The following is a 16,346-nucleotide window of genomic DNA, read 5'->3' as shown; positions in this document are numbered from 1 at the left end:
ATGTATGGTATTTCATTAAATTATGTAATGAGACAGAAATTCAATGAACAATAATAACTAATGTATTCTGTTTTACATGATCATTATTCATGACTCTCCATCTTGGATAATGGATGATCAGACGACGGTGAGTAATTACGTATTTGTCTGTTTTGTTTATTAACAACCAATAACACAAGACAAAGAACAGACCAGAGTGTTAATCTGATTCTATAAAAACTACAGGCCTTGTAAACAGCAGTGTGTCTTCTTCAAGGCTACAAATTAAATCAGTTTCTTTACATTTATCAATACTCTCCCCAAATGTTCTCAAGGTAGGTTGGATTATGATGTCAGATGTTCTTCAGATTCTACTGAATGTATATTCCATAGAACCCTGCCTCCTGACACAATATCCTGTATCTGCCATAGAGCCCAATGCTGGTTATCACTAACAATGAACATAATAATTTGATCAGAGATAGGACAATAACAAAACAACATTATTTATGAAGTTAACCAGATCTCATTGGTGTCCACAGTCCCTACATGATGGAGGCTTTGGTGACAGGAGAAATCTGATTGGTCCTGTTTGTTCTGTATATAGTGATGTAGTCTACCACACATAACTCACCTCTCTGTTTTACACTATAGACTCAGGATTACGGTATTTACAACATGAGACCCAGGAGGACAAGCTGAAGAGGGAGGCATCAGCTGGTGAGCTTGGTAAGTATGAGAGAGTCTGGAGGAGAGAGGATTGAATCAGGGAACATGAGTGATGTCATTCAGTTTTTCAGACTAATTCATTTGTAATGTATCAAATAGTCAATAGACCAGTTGATGATTGGTTCAGCTCAGATAACTGTTGACTGGAGGAAATAATTAATAATAATTGTACCACCTCCATCAAATGATAATGTCCTTATAGACATACTATTGAATGAATTAATAAATGACTTATTCAAACAACCAATTAAATATGTTAATTGCTCTCAGAGTTGAAGATGTTTAAAGAGATGATGAAACTACTGGAAGAGAAAGACAGACTACTGGAAGAGAGAGACAAACTACTGGAAGAGAGAGACAAACAACTGGAGGGAAAAGCAAATGAACTAAAAGAGAGGAGACAGGAAGTAGAAGAGAAAGATAACCTACTAGAGGAGAGAGAGAAGCAGTTAAAGGAAAGAGACAAACAGCTGCAGGATGTCAACAATGAAAATGCTGAACTGGGTAAGATTATTCACACCATTAATACATTTAGTCTTCTGTACTTTCCTCAATTCTCTGGTTATTGTCGACTCTCCACTGAGTTGTGAATATTGTTTTACATCACTTCATACTTTCCCTCTGCATCATATTTCTGTCTAAAGTCTTTAACACAGAATTCAGATCCTAGTCCTCCTTTGTTATTTCAGCTCAACAGATATGTGATGTGAAGACTGAGGTAGAGAGACTGAGAAGAGAGATCTCAGCCCAGATGACTGGTGAGTGAGATATGTGGTACTTAACATTTCAATAGAAACCCAGAACTCCCCTTCAGTAGGTCTATGTGCCTTCATGTGTCACTGAGGTAAATGTTCCCATTCTAAATGGTTGTTCTATTATTTTAGAACCTGGAGAGACGTCAGATACAGGTTCCATACTCCCAGTCAGGAGGAGACAGAGCAAGGATGATCCTCCAGACAGTGAGTTATCACTATTGTCCTGTTGTCTCCTACTGTTTCTAGTCTATAGTGGACCATCCTTCACTTAGTGAGTTATCACTATTGTCCTGTTGTCTCCTACTGTTTCTAGTCTATAGTGGACCATCCTTCACTTAGTGAGTTATCAATATTGTCCTGTTGTCTCCTACTGTTTCTAGTCTATAGTGGACCATCCTTCACTTAGTGAGTTATCAATATTGTCCTGTTGTCTCCTACTGTTTCTAGTCTATAGTGGACCATCCTTCACTTAGTGAGTTATCAATATTGTCCTGTTGTCTCCTACTGTTTCTAGTCTATAGTGGACCATCCTTCACTTAGTGAGTTATCACTATTGTCCTGTTGTCTCCTACTGTTTCTAGTCTATAGTGGACCATCCTTCACTTAGTGAGTTATCACTATTGTCCTGTTGTCTCCTACTGTTTCTAGTCTATAGTGGACCATCCTTCACTTAGTGAGTTATCACTATTGTCCTGTTGTCTCCTACTGTTTCTTGTCTATAGTGGACCATCCTTCACTTAGTGAGTTATCACTATTGTCCTGTTGTCTCCTACTGTTTCTTGTCTATAGTGGACCATCCTTCACTTAGTGAGTTATCACTATTGTCCTGTTGTCTCCTACTGTTTCTAGTCTATAGTGGACCATCCTTCACTTAGTGAGTTATCACTATTGTCCTGTTGTCTCCTACTGTTTCTTGTCTATATTGGACCATCCTTCACTTAGTGAGTCATCAACGTTGTCTCGAACTGTCATCAATCTTTTTATTCTCTATTTTCTCCAATAATCTATATTTCACTATGATGTGTAATGTATTTGTAGTTTGTTGATACTATGTTTTAAATGTGTCTCTGATGAGTCAGTATGTTGACCAGTTCTCTATGTTGTGTTACAGTGGGAGGAGAGACCTCAGATACAGACCCCACACTTCCACTGAGGAGGAGAAACAGCATGGAGTTACCTCCTCCAGATAGTGAGTTATGGATGTAGATTATATTATATTTGACTCTGTTGTACATCCTCCAGATAGTGAGTTATGGATGTAGATTATATTATATTTGACTCTGTTGTACATCCTCCAGATAGTGAGTTATGGTTGTAGATTATATTATATTTGACTCTGTTGTACATCCTCCAGATAGTGAGTTATGGATGTAGATTATATTACATTTGACTCTGTTGTACATCCTCCAGATAGTGAGTTATGGATGTAGATTATATTATATTTGACTCTGTTGTACATCCTCCAGATAGTGAGTTATGGATGTAGATTATATTATATTTGACTCTGTTGTACATCCTCCAGATAGTGAGTTATGGATGTAGATTATATTATATTTGACTCTGCTGTACATCCTCCAGATAGTGAGTTATGGATGTAGATTATATTATATTTGACTCTGTTGTACATCCTCCAGATAGTGAGTTATGGATGTAGATTATATTATATTTGACTCTGTTGTAAATCCTCCAGATAGTGAGTTATGGATGTAGATTATATTATATTTGACTCTGTTGTACATCCTCCAGAGAGTCAGTGTGTTGATCAGTGCTGTGTGTTGTGTTGCAGTGGGAGGAGAGAGCAGCAGTCCAGACTCCCCAGTGTCTCCCAGTGTGTCTGAGCTGAGACTGGTGCTGCTGGGGAGGACTGGGGCTGGGAGGAGTGCAGCAGGAAACACCATCCTGGGCAGAGAGGAGTTTGGGGCCCAGGCCAGCCCCTCTGCAGTGACCCAGAGGAGTAAGAGGAGAGAGGGGGACGTGTGTGGGAGACGGCTGGTGCTGGTGGACACTCCAGACTGGTTCTGTCCTGGACTCTCTCTGGAGGAGATGAGACAGGATGTGGGGCTCTGTGTCCGTCTGTCTGCCCCGGGACCCCACGCCTTCCTCCTGGTCATACCAGTGGAGCCCTCTAAGGGGGAGGAGAGAGGGGTGCTGGAGAGAATAGAGGAGATGTTTGGGGAGGGTTGTTGGGAACACACTGTGATTCTATTCACACATGATGATGGCCTGAAAGAGCAGAGCATTGAGGAGTTTCTCCAAGCAGGAAGTCAGGACCTCCAGCAGCTTGTAGAGAAAAGTGGGAGCAGGTACCACGTCCTCAACATTAAGGACAGGGCCCATGGTAGTCAGGTATCAGAGCTGCTGGAGCAGGTAGAGGAGATGGTGGCAGGAAACAGAGAGAGATTCTACAGCAGTCAGACCTACCAGGAGGCAGAGACCCAGGTTAGAGACATGGAGGGAAAGATCCAGAGAGAGAGAGGAGAGAGGAAACAGAGGGAGGAGAGAGACTTGAGAGAGAGGCTTCAGAAGGAGTTCCAGGACTCTCTGATAAAGATAGAGGGAGTGATCCAGGAACATGAGGGAGATATCAGAACACTCAGTGAAAGAACCAGTGAACTGGAGAGACAGGTGAAAGAAGAGAGGGATGAGGAGAAGAAAATAGAACTGGAGAAGGAGCTGAAGAGGGAGTCTGATAGGAGGGAGGAGATGGAGAGAAAGATGGAGAGATTGAGAGAGAAGACAGAGAATGAGAGGAGGGAGATGGAGGAGAGACACAGACAGGAGATAGAGGAAATGATGGAGAACTATGAAGGAGAGGCCAGAGTTGAAGCAGAGAGAAACCTGATGAAGATTGTAACTCAGGTAGGACTGAGGAACATCATGATCTCACAGACAAAGATGCAGAGTGAGTTCAGCAGACAGATGGAGGAGAAGAATAGACAGATGAAGGAGAAGGATAGACAGATGGAGGAGAAGGATAGAGCGATTGTGGAAAGGGATGGAGAGATACAGGGACTGATAGATAGACTGTGGGAGATGTGCAAATGAGTTATTGTAACTAGCCTGAAGAAGTGCTGGGATACATGGAGAGGTAGAAGAAGAGAGAGGAAGAAGACAGGGAGAACTGATGAAGATCTGAGGAATGTCTGGGCAGATGTAACCTAGTTCACCATTTCACTGAATTAGTCTGACAACGAGGTTAGAGGTGAGATTACTTTTTCATGGAGGGATTGGAGAAGTTAGAGATAATCACATGATATTTATCTGACAATGTAAGAACAACGTGATAGTCTGTCCTGTGATGAGTGTCATGGTGGGAAAACAGGTCAGAATACTGTCTGATCCTGTCTAGAACAACGTGATAGTCTGTCCTGTGATGAGTGTCATGGTGGGAAAACAGGTCAGAATACTGTCTGATCCTGTCTAGAACAACGTGATAGTCTGTCCTGTGATGAGTGTCATGGTGGGAAAACAGGTCAGAATACTGTCTGATCCTGTCTAGAACAATGTGATAGTCTGTCCTGTGATGAGTGTCATGGTGGGAAAACAGGTCAGAATACTGTCTGATCCTGTCTAGAACAACGTGATAGTCTGTCCTGTGATGAGTGTCATGGTGGGAAAACAGGTCCGAATACTGTCTGATCCTGTCTAGAACAACGTGATAGTCTGTGCTGTGATGAGTGTCATGGTGGGAAAACAGGTCAGAATACTGTCTGATCCTGTCTAGAACAACGTGATAGTCTGTCCTGTGATGAGTGTCATGGTGGGAAAACAGGTCAGAATACTGTCTGATCCTGTCTAGAACAACGTGATAGTCTGTCCTGTGATGAATGTCATTGGTGGGAAAACAGGTCAGAATAATGTCTGATCCTGTCTAGGTCAAATTCTGTCGTTCTGCCCCTGAGCAAAGCAGTTAACCCACTGTTCCCCGGGCGCCGAAGACGTGGATGTCAATTATGGCAGCCCCCCCTCTCTACTGTATATAGCCTCACGACTGTATATAGCCTCTCTACTGTATATAGCCTCTCTACTGTATATAGCCTCTCTACTGTATATAGCCTCTCTACTGTATATAGCCTCACGACTGTATATAGCCTCTCTACTGTATATAGCCTCGCAACTGTTATAGCCTCAATACTGTTATAGCCTCTCTACTGTATATAGCCTCTCTACTGTTATAGCCTCTCTACTGTTATAGCCTCTCTACTGTATATAGCCTCTCTACTGTATATAGCCTCTCTACTGTATATAGCCTCACTACTGTATATAGCCTCTCTACTGTATATAGCCTCTCTACTGTATATAGCCTCACTACTGTATATAGCCTCTCTACTGTATATAGCCTCGCTACTGTTATTTTCACTGTCTTTTCTACTGTTGTTTTTAATTTATTTACTTACCTATTGTTCACCTAATACCATTTTTTTACTTAGAAATTGCACTGTTGGTTAGAGCCTGTAAGTAAGCATTTCACTGTTGTATTCGGCGCACGTGACAAATAAACTTTGATTTGATTTTATATATTCCCATTTCAAGTCAACATTCTCTGATTTCTGAACCCCCAACCATCTTTGTGGTTCCATTTGAAAGTTGAAATGTCAATATTATATGGCCTCCCGGGTGGCGCAGTGGTCTAGGGCACTGCATCGCAGTGCTAGCTGTGCCACCAGAGTCTCTGGGTTCGCGCCCAGGCTCTGTCGCAGCTGGCCGCGACCGGGAGGTCCATGGGGCGATGCACAATTGGCCTAGCGTCGTCCGGGTTAGGGAGGGTTTGGCCGGTAGGGATATCCTTGTCTCATCGCGCTCCAGCGACTCCTGTGGCGGGCCGGGTGCAATGCGCGCTAACCAAGGGGGCCAGGTGGACGCATGACTTTCGACCTTCGTCTCTCCCGAGCCCGTACGGGAGTTGTAGGGATGTGACAAGATAGTAATTACTAGCGATTGGATACCTTGAAAATTGGGGAGAAAAGGGGATAGAATTTATTTAAAAAATAAAAAAAAATCTATATTATTCACATTTTAGTACAATTATCAGACAAAACATGATACCCACCCTATATTCAAGACATCATTTCTTTAAAAAATAAAAATCGGGAAATTCTCAAATAGTTTGACAACCTTGTTTGTACGCTTGATATCAATCTCAACCATTTATATTTTTCAGTGAGGATGACATGAATGAGTCATGGTATGGTGGGGCAGGTAAAAACTTTGAGCACTTTTCTCTAATGTTTTGGCGTTCAGCTCCAAAAAGTCCCTTTCTGAGCACTTCTACGTTACAATGGGAAAGTATGTTTGGATGGTTCCATTCAAATCAAAAGGGGGGAGTTAAAAAGTGATTCAATTCAAATGGGTTTGTCCTAAATCATGTTCTCTAGTGTTGTAATTTGAATGATTTTATTAACTTCTGAATAGACAGGAGTAGACTAATTACAGAATCTTTGCTCATTTAATTAATTTTACTCCTAGCCTATTGGACGCGCCACCTAATGTGAGGTGAATTAATTTGTTTTTCATAGGTGAGTCTTGATAAAAGTTAGAATTATGGGAGTGTACATGAACAGTTATGTTTGTTGAAAAGAAGGGATATCTATATTCCAAACCTATTTCTGAAATGCTCGTTCTAACCATATTGAATTATAGAACGTTTTTTTTAACCTTAATTTAACTAGGCAAGTCAGTTAAGAACAAATGATTATTTACAATGACGGCCTACCCCGGCCAAACCTGGACGACGCTGGGTCAATGGTGTGCGGCCTTATGGGACTCCTGATCACAGCCGGATGTGAAACAACCTGGATAGACAGGAGTAGAGGACCACAAGGTAACGAGCATTAATTAGCATTCGGATGGTTGTCACATGGAATGTGGGATTGGTAGTTACTACCACCTTCATTATAACCACATCATTCAGGGACGTTGCCACTGCCAGTACACACTAAATCCACAGCTCTTTTGTTGCTATAAAGACCTCCCTTCCCAGGAAATACAAACACCTCTGTCTGAGATATCAAAATGTAGTGTGGAGAAGCGTTTGCCCATTGGAAAGACGTCTCCTTGACCACAGAATAGAATGTCGATTCCAGTTTAACATAGAAACCATGTAGAACTGTGGAATGTCGCCATTCTAAACACATCTGTGAGACAATTAGCCAATTAGAAAACAATGTTTAAAGTGCATCTTCCTGATCATGTACTGTATATGTAAGGGGCTTAAAACAGTTGTATTCCAGCCACTAGGGGGCACTCTGGTGAAGCCCATGGGAAATAAAGAAATATATAGTTTAACTGAACTGGGATAAGGGAGAAAAATGAACAAAAAGTGCTGTAAACTGCTGTTACATGTACTGACATGATTAAAGGTCAAGTAAACAGTAACTTTCATGTTGTAGTTTATATTATAAGCTGATAGAAAGAGTAACATATATAAAGGTCAAGTAAACAGTACCTTTCGTGTTGTAGTTTATATTATAAGCTCATAGAAAGAGTAACATATATAAAGGTCAAGTGAACAGTACCTTTCGTGTTGTAGTTTATATTATAAGCTCATAGAAAGAGTAACATATACTGTACACCTGTTGGACAGAGGTCTTTGTGCTGTCTGGGTGTGTTGCCTCTCTCTCACACACACACACTGAGCAAAACATTAGGAACACCTCCCTCAGAACAGCCTCAATTCGTTGGGACATGGACTCTACAAGGTGTTGAAGGCGTTCCACAGGGATGCTGGGTGATGTTGACTCCGGTGCTTCCCACAAGTTGTGTCAAGTTGGCTGGATGTCCTTTGGGTGGTGGAACATTCTTGATACATAAAGGAAACTGTTGAGCGTCATGGCGGGAGCCATGTTGAGCAGAGAGAAATGTGGGAGCTGGTACCACGTCCTCAACATTAAGGACAGTGCCCATGGCACTCAGGTATCAGAGCTGCTGGATCAGGTAGAGGAGATGGTGGCAAGAAACAGAGAGAGATTCTACAGCAGTCAGACCTACCAGGAGGCAGAGACCCAGGTTAGAGAAATGGAGGGAAAGATCCAGAGAGATAGAGGAGAGAGGAAACAGAGGGAGGAGAGAGACTTGAGAGAGAGAATTGAGAAGGAGCTGCAGGATTTTCTGAAAAAGAAAGATGGAGAGATCCAGAAGCTCAAGAAAGATATCAGAATTCTCAGAGAACGAATAACAGAACTGGAGAGACAGGTGAAAGAAGAGAGGGATGAGGAGAAGAAAATAGAGCTGGAGAAGGAGCTGAAGAGGGAGTCTGATAGGAGGGAGGAGATGGAGAGAAAGATGGAGAGATTTAGAGAGAAGACAGAGAATGAGAGGAGGGAGATGGAGGAGAGACACAGACAGGAGATAGAGGAGATGATGGAGAACTATGAAGGAGAGGCCAGAGTTGAAGCAGAGAGAAACCTGATGAAGATAGTCCTACCTGAGTTACAGAGGAACATCATGATCTCACAGACAAAGATGCAGAGGGAGTTCAGCAGACAGATGGAGGAGAAGAATAGACAGATGAAGGAGAAGGATAGACATATGGAGGAGAAGGATAGACATATGGAGGAGAGAGGTGGAGAGACTGAGACAGAACTTGAAAGAGGTCAGTGAAGCTCACTCAGTGTTGCAGAAGAGACTGGAAGGAGAGGGGAGAGGTCAGAGGGCACTGATAGGGTTGATGGGCTGGGTCAGGAGAAACTCATCAAGTTGGCTTCTCCACAATCTGACATGATTCACCATCACCGTCTATGTGTAGAACCAGACCAGGTCTACTGTCCACTGTACCGTGGTGAGTGACCATGGATCATGGTGATCATGGGGAAAACAGGTCAGAATAATGTCTGGTCCAGTCTACAGTGTCTAGAGGAGGGGAGGGAGGTCTGTAAATATCTTGATGAGACTTGAGACTTGAGACTTGAGATTTGAGTGAGACTTTTACTCAGTGTTTGAGGAGGTCTACTATTGAACAGAGAGAACCATGCTGTATCTGAGTGAGACTTTTACTCAGTGTTTGAGGAGGTCTACTATTGAACAGAGAGAACCATGCTGTATTTACCATACACTACTTCCTGTTCTTTATCAAATTGTTTCATGTTGAAACTTTAAATATACACTGAGTGGACAAAACATTAAGAACACCTTCCTAATATTGAGTTACAATCAATCCCAATGGAACTCTGATACCACATGAGACTGATATTGTTGAAATAAAGAAATGGAACTTTGTAAGACATCAGTGTTTGGACATTGTTTGTCTTGGATGATTCTCTATAGTACAGAGCTGAGCTGTCAACACTGAGCTGTCAACACTGAGTTATCAACACTGAGCTGTCAACACTGAGCTGTCAACACTGAGCTGTCAACACTGAGCTGTCTACACTGAGCTGTCAACACTGAGCTGTCTACACTGAGCTGTCTACACTGAGCTGTCTACACTGAGCTGTCAACACTGAGCTGTCAACACTGAGCTGTCAACACTGAGCTGTCAACACTGAGTTATCAACACTGAGCTGTCAACACTGAGCTGTCAACACTGAGTTATCAACACTGAGCTGTCAACACTGAGCTATCAACACTGAGTTATCAACACTGAGCTGGTCTCTCTCTTTACTTGATACTCCTCCTCCTCCTCAAGGGCAGCAGTTTGAGAAGACCAGAAGAAGTGATGGAGCTACTACTACTACTACTGATACTACGACTACTACTACTACTGCTGATACTAGTACTACTACTACTGCTGCTACTGCTACTAATACTACCACTACTACTACTACTACTACTACTACTACTACTACTGCTGATACTAGTACTACTACTACTGCTGATACTAGTACTACTACTACTGCTGCTACTGCTACTAATACTACCACTACTACTACTACTACTGCTACTACTACTACTACTACTACTAAAGCTGCTACTGCTACTACTACTACTATTACTACTACTACTGCTACTACTGCTACTACTACTACTACTGGACAGGAGTTTGAGAAGACCAGAGGAAGTGATGGAGCATCAGTCTGAATGCAGATGTCCATATGACTGATAGGTGAGTAATTAAATAGACATGCAGTAACCTTCTCTGACCACCCGATGTCTCTGTTACACCACCAGAGGAGCAGGAGGAACCACGAGGACTATAGGAGTAGCAGTTGTCCATTCAACTCCTGACTCCAATACTTGATTCCGACTCTTTTGATTTGATATCCAAACAGACACACAGAGAAATATCAGTATTATGTTGCTTGTTTTACTATATAGAAAGTGTTTTGTTGCTTTGTATCACACATAGTATATGTTACTTAAAACCTCTTGAGAATACAGCGGGTGCTGTTTCAACTTCGACATTTTGCGTCTCCAAATTAAACTGCCTCGTTCTCAATTCTTGCTCGTACAATATGCATATTATTGTTATTATTGGATAGAAAACACTCTCTAGTTTCTATAAACGTTGGAATTATGTCTCTGAGTGGAACAGATCTCATTCTACAGCACTTTTCCTGACAGGGAGTGAGATTTCAGAAATCTTGGCCTCTGGTCCCAGGTCAGTTTTAATGTCCCTGTGATTCCTATGAGGATACAAACACTGCCTACGTCTTCCACTAGATGTCAGTAAGTGGTGACAATTTGAATGGAGTCGATTGCGCAATCAGGGCCTCTATAAAAGACAAAAGACCGGAAGTACCTATCTTTTCGACTCTGCGCCCCAACGCAGAATGGACTTTGGACTGGCCTCTTTCCAAGCCTTGGTTTAGCCAGTAATATATCCCCGGTCATGTTTTTACTCGTTATAGTTGTTAAAAACATCATAAGGTAGTTAATTTAAACCGTTTTATAGCAATTTATATCCGTTTAGTGCGATTTTGAGGAATTTATTTGTGACGTCCTCCCATGACTTGGGCACTTTTCCAGTACATACCGAACGTTAGTGGCTATTTCGACGGGACAAGAGAACATCTTTCGACCAAAAGACGATTAGACCTGAGAAAGGATACATTGCCCAAGAATCTGATGGAAGAACAGCTCAAAGTAAGAACTATTTATGATGATAAATCGCTGTTCTGTTGGAAAATGTTAAACGCATATATCGCCATCTTGTTTTGTGTAGCTTCGCTTTGGCGGACCCGATATTGAAAAGTAAGGATAATTTTAGAAATGTAAATCAGCGATTGCATTAAGAACTAATTTGTCTTTCGATTCCCGTCAACCCTGTATTTTTTTGTCAAGTTTATGATTAGTTATAGATTAAACTAGATCACTCTCAAAGAATGCGCACAACTTTTTCAGGACAGTTTTGCTACTATTCTTATTGTATAACCACGTTTTTTTGTGGCTAAATATGCACATTTTCGAACAAACTCTATATGTATGTTGTAATATGATGTTACAGGAGTGTCATCTGAAGAATTCTGAGAAGGTTAGTGAAAAAATTAATATATTTTGGTGATGATAACGTTATGGCTCTCTTTGCCTTGAATTCATGCTGGGGTAACGTTTGCTCATGTGGTATGCTAATATAACGATGTATTGTGTTTTCGCTGTAAAACGCTTAGAAAATCTGAAATATTGTCTGAATTCACAAGATCTGTGTCTTTCCATTGCTATGCTTTGTCTGTTTTTATGAAATGTTTTATGATGAGTAAATTGGTAATACACGTTGCTCTCTGTAGTAATTCTAGTCGCTTTGGGGAGATTTGTGATGGTGGCTGCAATGGCAAACTATGATTTATACCTGAAATATGCACATTTTTCTAAAAAAACCTATGCTATACCATAAATATGTTATCAGACTGTCATCTTATGAAGTTGTTTCTTGGTTAGTGGCTATATATATCTTTATTTAGTCGAATTAGTGATAGCTTCTGATGGAGTAAAAAACTGATGGTGTAAGAAAAGTGTTGTCTTTTGCTAACGTGGTTAGCTAATAGATTTACATATTGTGTCTTCCCTGTAAAACATTTTAAAAATCAGAAATGGTGGCTAGATTCACAAGAAGTGTATCTTTCATCTGGTGTCTTGGACTTGTGATTTAATGATATTTAGATGCTACAATTTACTTGTGACGCTATGCTAGCTATGCTAGTCAGTGGGGGGGGGGGGGGGGGGTGCTCCCGGATCCGGGAGGAGTACCAAGTAGAAGTTAAACAATATTGTATTAAATCAGTATCACTAAATACCATATCAGTGGTTATGTTGTACAGTAGTAAGCGCTTTGGATTACATTTTCTATCCCCAAAAATAGCTTGATACTCACAATATAGTGTGAATAACGTACCTTTTCATTTACGATGTATGTAAGATGTCCCCTTTTAAATGTTCTGGTTATTTAGTGGAGCTTTGTCCTTTGAGAGGGCTGTTTATACATTAGAAACTGTATTTATTTAATTCACATATTGACGTCATAAGTCAATGGTGCCACCTAACAATGATTTTAAAAGGCAGGATAATGATGATTTAAATAGTTTACCTTTCCACATCTGTCTACACTTGTAAGATATCCAGACACAAAGCATGTCTGACTACCTCAGGAGGTGTTCAGGAAAATCACAATCACATCATAATGTGTCTTTTAATCATTTAGCCCAGTGGTTCCCAAACTTTGTATCGTCCCGTACCCCTTCAAACACTCAACCTCCAGGGGTCTGCACTGCTATGCTCTCTACTCCACCATGCACCTTCCCTACCCTGCACACACACACACACACACACACACACAACTCCTGAATACTCCAAACACAGCTAAAACACAACTCCTGAAATCTCCAAACACACACACCACTAAAACATAAGTGATGGAGATGAGGGAGGTGAAGGAGAAGGAGAAAATGAGTTAGAAGGTGTTCAAGGTGAGGGGTGATGAGAAGGAAAGGTTGCTGATGGAGGAGGTGAGTGGAGAGGAGAGGAGGCTGGCGAGAGGTGAGGCGATAGGATTGCCTGTAAATAGACAGAAACAACCACACATAAAGTTTATAACTATCAAGTAGTTCAAATGTAGTCCGATACAAACATCAAATATATTATTATTAAGTGTTGTCATGCTAGTGACCTGTACATCCTCCACAGACAACCACAACACATACAGTGTTGTGGACTCCCTAATGTCATGGTCCTCCAATGACCCATTAATGGTGCTCTTCAGGGTTGTGAAGCCCGCTGCTGCATGGAGGGTAAAAACCTCACTCCAGGCATCATCCTCCCCCACTAACTCAAACAACATCTATATAACAAAAGACCAACATTAACAATTGTAATTCAGCCTGAAATGTACATTAATAGTAGTGAGTTTATCAACAAGTAAATTAATGATTTACCTGAATGGATTCAGAGACCAGGAATCTCCTAATCCGCTCCCGCCTGGTATTAGATCTTAAAGGGCCCTCCATCAGGCTGCTCTGGATGAGAGACCCCCCTCTGTCTTCTCTCCTCTATTGACTACAATATGCATTACTGTCAGTGTTAAGTTATAAATATATTTATACCACAGCATTGTTGAATTCTAGAATGGGAATTAAAACCAGTTCAGAAAGAAAACAGCACGTAGAAATACGGTTAACCATTTATTTAGTAATGAATAATGCCTTGGTGATATAGGCTCTGCTCATTCAGGGTAGCTCACTGCCCAAGCAAAGTGAAAGGGACCAAGGTCTCATACCTTTTAAAGGGTTAATAAATGGTGTTATGATAAACTGTAAGGTCTCCTCTTCTAGGAGACCTCTGTGTATGTATTAACACCTGTTCCGAGTGTTGTGCCCTTCAGACACTATCAGAAGGCAGAAACCAGTCTACGTTCATACTCCTCCTGTCTGGACCCCACCTGGCTATCTGAGGTTCTGACAATACCACTGGTTGTCTGAGAACACAAGGCTGCCGCAGGCCTGATGATAAACAGACACCTGTCAGAAGATGCTTGGACTCGTTCACCTTGTTATGACCCGATACTTGTGATGAAAGGTCAAGTTTCGGTCAAACCCACTTCTGAGATTTTAATTGCTGATAAGATGGTTGCTGCTGTCAGGGGCAGGTTAGATTTATTAAAATGTTGTTGCCAGGGAAAGTCACGCGAGGAGGACTGGGGAGGCTATATGAGTTACAGGATGTCTCACGACGCCAGGTCAGCGGAGTCAATCACCACCTTCCGGAGACACCTGAAACCCTACCTCTTTAAGGAATACCTAGGATAGGATAAAGTAATCCTTCTAACCCCCCCCCCCCCCCCCTTAAAATAGTTAGATGCACTATTGTAAAGTGGTTGTTCCACTGGATATCATAAGGTGAATGCACCAATTTGTAAGTCGCTCTGGATAAGAGCGTCTGCTAAATGACTTAAATGTAAATGTAATGTCTTAGACATTTTGCAGAACCTGGGGAGAGCTATCATATACTGTTCTCTGTACCAACTTCTGCCTACAATTGTATTACTAACGGAGAATTATAATACTTAAACAAAGAGTCTGTGTTTCCTTTCCATTACTAATGTATGTTTGATAATTATAAAGACCTGATCATCAGTTGAAGAAATTGACCAACAAAAGAGTCAATATAAAATAGCCTACAGCAGTGAGTGTTGTAAGCTATACCAAAGCCCCCGGCAGGAACACAGAACCTAACAGGTGGAGTCTGGGGTGGTGCTGGGAGCAAGAAGACAGAACCTAACAGGTGGAGTCTGGGGTGGTGCTGGGAGCAAGAAGCCAGTGCATAGTAGCAGTAGCAGCAAGCAGCAGCAGAGTTTATGCAGATAAATGTGTGCTTTAGTATTATTTTCTTTGGTAAGAAACTAGTATTAGCGGGATAAACGCCTCCTTTCTGTACATTACCTTGGTAAAATGAACTCCACAAAGGGACTCGGCTCCGCCTTGTCCTGCTGCGTCGTCCATTATCTCCAAGGTAATGTACAGAACGTCTGCGTTTATCTCTTACATAATATACAGATGATATCAACTTGGTGAAATCCCTTACCTTCCTCCACCTGCTCTCCCACTCCTCAAAACGACAACGTTTCATCTCCTGTGGCAAATAATAAGTATTTAATTCATCTGTTTTGTGTCTGAAAAAGTAAGTGTTTCCTGTTGGAATGCCGTTGATGTGATCTGAACAGATTTACTCAGCTATATTATATACATACTTTCTCCTGGTCTGCAGCCAGAGAGAGATGGTATGCTCATCTTGGAGACGTCGTATCTCCTGCATTTCCACTAGAGACTGAAATCAATACAGGTACAGTAATAAATAAAGCCATTCTGATTGTTAAGTTACAATGAGAATCGTAGAACTAATATTATACTTTATCATTTGATGCTAAAAGTGGAAAAGGTCATTTAACGTTCCAAACCTCTAGTGTCATTGAAGCTTGTGGTGAGGCAACAGGGAGGCCTGTCTCCATAGGTGGAGTCTCTGTCTCCATAGGTGGAGTCTCTGTCTCCAGAGGTGGAGTCTCTGTCTCCAGAGGTGGAGTCTCTGTCTCCAGAGGTGGAGTCTCTGTCTCCAGAGGTGGAGTCTCTGTCTCCAGAGGTGGAGTCTCTGTCTCCAGAGGTGGAGTCTCTGTCTCCGATGTTCTGTCCTCCCTTACAGTTTCCTTTCACATTAAAATACAAGAAATCAACAGTTGATCAATTACTTTATAACGTTTGTTTTCAGAGGGAAATCCAGTTTATTTTCAAATTAATTCATTCCAGTTTCTTTTCAAATGAATTCATTACCTCTGGCATTTATCACGTGACATAATACTTCTCAATCTACCTCCCCCTTCCTAACACATAAACTATCAAAAACCTTAAATCTTAAGTACAGGGCAGACCTCCATAGTCCAGCTGATTTGATTGCTGCTGGACACATGCTGTCCAGCTGTAGGAGAACGAGCCTCCTCCTCCTGTCTTTTCTTAAAGGCCTCTACAT

At 41.5% G+C, this 16,346-nt stretch overlaps 1 protein-coding gene across 1 annotated transcript; it reads left to right on the top strand.

Moving 5' to 3' along the window:
- Positions 1-567: 567 nt before the first annotated feature.
- On the top strand, positions 568-9,682 carry LOC139575376 (golgin subfamily A member 6-like protein 6). Its single transcript, XM_071400290.1, has 7 exons — positions 568-708; positions 979-1,212; positions 1,398-1,466; positions 1,593-1,667; positions 2,575-2,652; positions 3,250-4,507; positions 8,276-9,682. The coding sequence occupies exons 2-7, from the start codon at positions 987-989 to the stop codon at positions 9,060-9,062; spliced, it is 2,493 nt and encodes an 830-aa protein (XP_071256391.1). The 5' UTR covers positions 568-708; positions 979-986; the 3' UTR covers positions 9,063-9,682.
- Positions 9,683-16,346: the final 6,664 nt, after the last annotated feature.

This window comes from Salvelinus alpinus, chromosome 5, assembly GCF_045679555.1.
Source record: "Salvelinus alpinus chromosome 5, SLU_Salpinus.1, whole genome shotgun sequence".
In the NCBI taxonomy this organism is placed as follows: Eukaryota; Metazoa; Chordata; class Actinopteri; order Salmoniformes; family Salmonidae; genus Salvelinus; species Salvelinus alpinus.
The sequence above is the reverse complement of the archived record's forward strand: the minus strand, read 5'-3'. Positions and strand labels throughout refer to the sequence as shown.